Source organism: Mustelus asterias, chromosome 21, assembly GCF_964213995.1.
Source record: "Mustelus asterias chromosome 21, sMusAst1.hap1.1, whole genome shotgun sequence".
In the NCBI taxonomy this organism is placed as follows: domain Eukaryota; kingdom Metazoa; phylum Chordata; class Chondrichthyes; order Carcharhiniformes; family Triakidae; genus Mustelus; species Mustelus asterias.
Genome location: NC_135821.1, coordinates 50,809,564 through 50,813,927, shown reverse-complemented (window position 1 = coordinate 50,813,927; position 4,364 = coordinate 50,809,564). Strand labels below are relative to the sequence as shown.

Below are 4,364 nucleotides of genomic sequence, written 5' to 3'. Positions count from 1 at the left end.
ACCCTGTTTCCAATGTTGTTACTGTCCCTGACATTGCTTGTGACCACATTCTCGCATCGACCCTCCCTGTCCCCACTACTAATTCTCTCCCCATGCACACTGCTGATCCTCTCTCCGTGCCCACTGCCAATTCTTTCCCTAATCTTCTCTGTGGTTGCTGGTGTTTCTCTCCCTATCATACCTGAGAAAAAGCTCCTGGAATGAAATGACTGATAACAGGAAAATCTGACCCAGTAACGATAGTGGTCATACCGTGCGTCGATGCACTGCCATTTCACGCCTCTTTTTAAATGTTGTCCTTTAACATGGCCACACCTTTCAAATCTGGTTGTCACCAGTGTGGCTAACAATGCTCCGTCTGGTAGTGCTGTAAGAATTTGTTGAACTTGCACCCGGCAGGTGCTGCAGAATGTGGCTGGAAAGGCTGGGGTTCCAATCAGGCACAAGTAACCATAAATCCTTATGAACCTACATTGCTAAAATCACAAAATACTGCGGATGCTGGAAATCTGAAATAACATCAGGAAATGCTGGAAATACTCAGCAGGTCTGGCAGCATCTGGGGAGAGAGAAACAGAGTTAACGTTTCAGATTGGCGACCTTGCGTCGGAATTGGGAAAAGTTAGAAATATAGTGGGTTTTAAGAAAGGCAAAGGACACAGGGTGGGAGGAAGAATGGTCCAAGGCCAAAGGCAGTGCTAATAGTACAAGTAAAAAAGCAAAAAATGTATCTAGAGGAGGTGCGAATGGCAGGATCCTGAATAGCTGCCACCTGAAAGCAAAGAAAATCAAAGAAATGAGACAAAAAAAAATACTAGGGAAGAAACGCACGATGTAACCGGGGGGAGATTATGACTTTGAATTCAATGTTGAGAGTTGAAAGCTGAGGTCCTGTTCCTCAAGCTTGCATTGAGCTCCATTGGAATACTACATTTGGGCAAGGGCAGAAAGGTCAGAGTGGGAGCAAGGTGGGGTAGGGTCACACTTACAGTCTGAATGGTGATGTTCCACAAAGCAATCACTCAGAGTATGTTTCGTTTCCTCAATGTAGAGGGGGCCACACCGGGAAAATCACACGTATCTACAATAAACATACCCTTTACTTTGAAGCTACAAGGAACTCCACTCGTGTGTAAACATTTTGCATGCAAGTTTTCCCTCAAGTCTCATAAACCTTTTCTTTCTTTCATACAGAAACGTGCCCAGTGCTGCACTTTTTGGGTTCATCTCACTTGTGGGCTTTCTATCGCTTGATGAGATACCAAAATGAAAGTTGATCTTTAGAGCAATTATTAATCAGTGTGCATAAGGGAGGATTTGTAAAGACAAGTTGGGTTTTAGTATTAGACTTGTACATTTTTATATGGTCTGCTTCAAGATTAATCAAAGGTTAGAAGAACAAATGCCCCAGATGGTAAAACTATTTACTCAATCCTCCCCAGAGTCTGTTGTGATCAGCAATTTGTGATGTGGTAATTTAGTAGAGTCTCGATTATAAACTCCCAATGTCTCAAATAAATATTTCAGTTGTGAAATCCAAAAAAATGGGTTAATCCAATGCCCATTGTTCATCATTAGAGTATTTATTGGTGGCAGGTATATCAAATGGAGACTTGATAAAGTATTGTTAAATCCATTATGTTATCTCAAAGGAAATTAATCTGTTACTCCCCTTTGGGAACTTCAGATGATCATTTTGAAATTATGTATTGGAACAGGGGAACAGGAGGAGACCATTCAACCCCTCTAGCCTTTTCTGTCATTCAGTTGAATTATGGTTGATCTATATCCGTGGGTGGCATGGTGGCACAGTGGTCAGCACTGCTGCCTTACAGAGCCTGGGATCTGGGTTCGATACCAGCTCAGGTCACTGTCTGTGTGGAGTGTCTGCTCTCCCCATGTCTGTGTGGGTCTTCACTGGATGCTCCAGTTTCCTCCCACAGACTAAAAGACATGCTGGTTAGATGCATTGGTCATGTTAAATTCCCTCTCAGTGTACCTGGAGTGTGGCGGCGAGGGGATTTTCACAATAACTTCATTGCAGTGTTAATGTAAGCCTACTTGTGACACTAATAAGGAAATGTAAACTATCTTAATTCCATTGACCTTTCTTGGGTCTGTAACCCTTTCTTAACAAAGCTATCAATTTCTAAGATATCAAGGAACTGTTAGTTGAACTAACTGCCCATCTAAAATGACAATGATTTTTGTTGTTAGGACTCTTTACTGAAATAAAGCAGTGAGGATGGGCGACTGGAATTTCCTTGGAGGGATTTTGGAGGAAGTTCATGTCCACTCCACCATTGTTGGGAAAATATGGCTGACGATCCTTTTCATATTCCGCATGCTGGTCCTGGGAGTGGCAGCAGAAGACGTGTGGAATGATGAGCAGTCGGAGTTCATCTGCAACACAGAGCAGCCAGGGTGCCGGAATGTGTGCTACGACAAGGCTTTCCCCATCTCCCTCATACGATACTGGGTCCTGCAGGTCATCTTTGTATCTTCGCCGTCGCTGGTGTACATGGGCCATGCCCTGTACAGGCTCCGGGCACTGGAGAAAGAAAGACAGAAGAAGAAAGTAGAGCTGAAGGGCGAACTGGAAGAGACCGAGACGATGGTGGAAGACAGGCGTAGATTAGAGCGGGAGTTAAGGCAGCTGGAGCGCAGAAAATTAAACAAAGCACCACTGAGAGGGTCTCTGCTACGCACGTACGTCCTGCACATTCTCACCAGGTCTGTGGTGGAAGTAGGATTTATGATGGGTCAGTTTCTGCTCTATGGACTTGAGCTGGATCCTTTGTACAAATGTAAGCGGTCTCCCTGCCCCAATATTGTTGACTGCTTTGTGTCCAGGCCCACAGAGAAGTCGGTTTTCATGTTATTCATGCTGTGCATTGCAGCTGTGTCCCTGTTTTTAAACATCCTCGAAATCATTCACCTGGGCTGCAAGAAAATTGAACTGGGACTCTTCGGATATTATCCCAAACTAAAAGAGGAACTGGGGGACATCTGCATCAACAAATCCCAGAAGAACTCCAGTGCTCAGCAGATCTCTCTCTCTGTAACCGGGCTCGCACAGAGCATGATGCCCACCGCCCCCAGCGGTTACAGCTTGCTGCTGGAGAAGCAAACAGAGACCACCCTGTATCCAATATTTACACCAAAGCCTGAGTTCAAATCCATGCAAGATGATCAGAAGCACAGTCAGAAAGAGGAGCCACAGGAGCGTCCGATGGTCAATCCGTTCCAGGCCCATTCTAACACCGCACTGAGCTGCACTGAGGGGCCAAAGAAGTCGACTGGCTCTGAGGTTCCCAGCCAACGGAGTGAAGAATTGATTGAACACTCCAACCCTGCCTCCTCCATCCCCGCCAGTGGTTTCACCACCAACTCATACTCCTCCAGCCAGATAGAGCTGTCCACAGCCTCTGCCCTGTACCCACCCCTCCACTCCGGCATGGCCTCCTTCGCCGCCATTCCCGCCAGCACCAGCCGCAAGCTGCGCCGAGTCAGCGCCTCCTTTAACTGCGCCACGGTGGCGGAGCGCAGCGGCTCCGCCACAGAATCTGAGCCCGGGAACAAGGCGAGATGTGGCTTTGGGACGACCAGGGCCCGGGCAGCTTCGAAAACAGACCTGAAGCGGCCCAGCCGACCCGATACCCCCGAATCAATCTGCGAATCCAGCTCCGAGTCGAAGCACAGTGGGAACGGCGACAGCCCCAAGGCTCACTCTCCCTCCCGGAGAATGTCATTGGCAAGTAACGCCAGCGGCAGGCGTGCTCCCACCGATCTCCAGATATGAGCGTTAGTTTAATTAATACCTTATCTCTGTTAAATACAAGAGTATATACTTGGATCTTAGCAAAGTGGGATTGCTTTGTCTCAAATACTTGGGTTCACCTTTAGATCAGTAGTTATGTTGATATCAGTACCTATTGTCACATTGAAACCATGTCCATGGAGCAGAAACAGTAAATAAAGACTCAATAATATCCCAAACACATCTCTTTTTATTCGCTGCAATGAGAAGCAATACTACTTTATGTACATAGATAGAATCATAGAATCCCTACAGTGCAGAAGGAAGCCATTCAGCCCATTGAGTCTGCTCCGACCCTCCGACAGAGTATCCCACCCAGATCCTCTCCCCTTCTCTATCTCCATAACCCCACACGTTTACCATCTCCCCCCAACCTACAAATCCTGGGACACTAAGGGACAATTTAGCATGGCCAATCCACCTAACCTATGCATGGTGGCACAGTGGTTAGCACTGCTGCCTCACAGTGCTAGGGACCTGGGTTCAATTCCCGGCTTGGGTCATTGTCTGTGTGGGTTTCCTCCGGCTGCTCCGGTTTCCTCCC

At 47.0% G+C, this 4,364-nt stretch overlaps 1 protein-coding gene across 1 annotated transcript; it reads left to right on the top strand.

Moving 5' to 3' along the window:
- The first annotated feature begins 2,245 nt into the window (after positions 1 to 2,245).
- Positions 2,246 to 3,802, top strand: gja9a (gap junction protein alpha 9a). The gene has a single exon (XM_078237177.1). The coding sequence runs from the start codon at positions 2,246 to 2,248 to the stop codon at positions 3,800 to 3,802; it is 1,557 nt and encodes a 518-aa protein (XP_078093303.1).
- Positions 3,803 to 4,364: the final 562 nt, after the last annotated feature.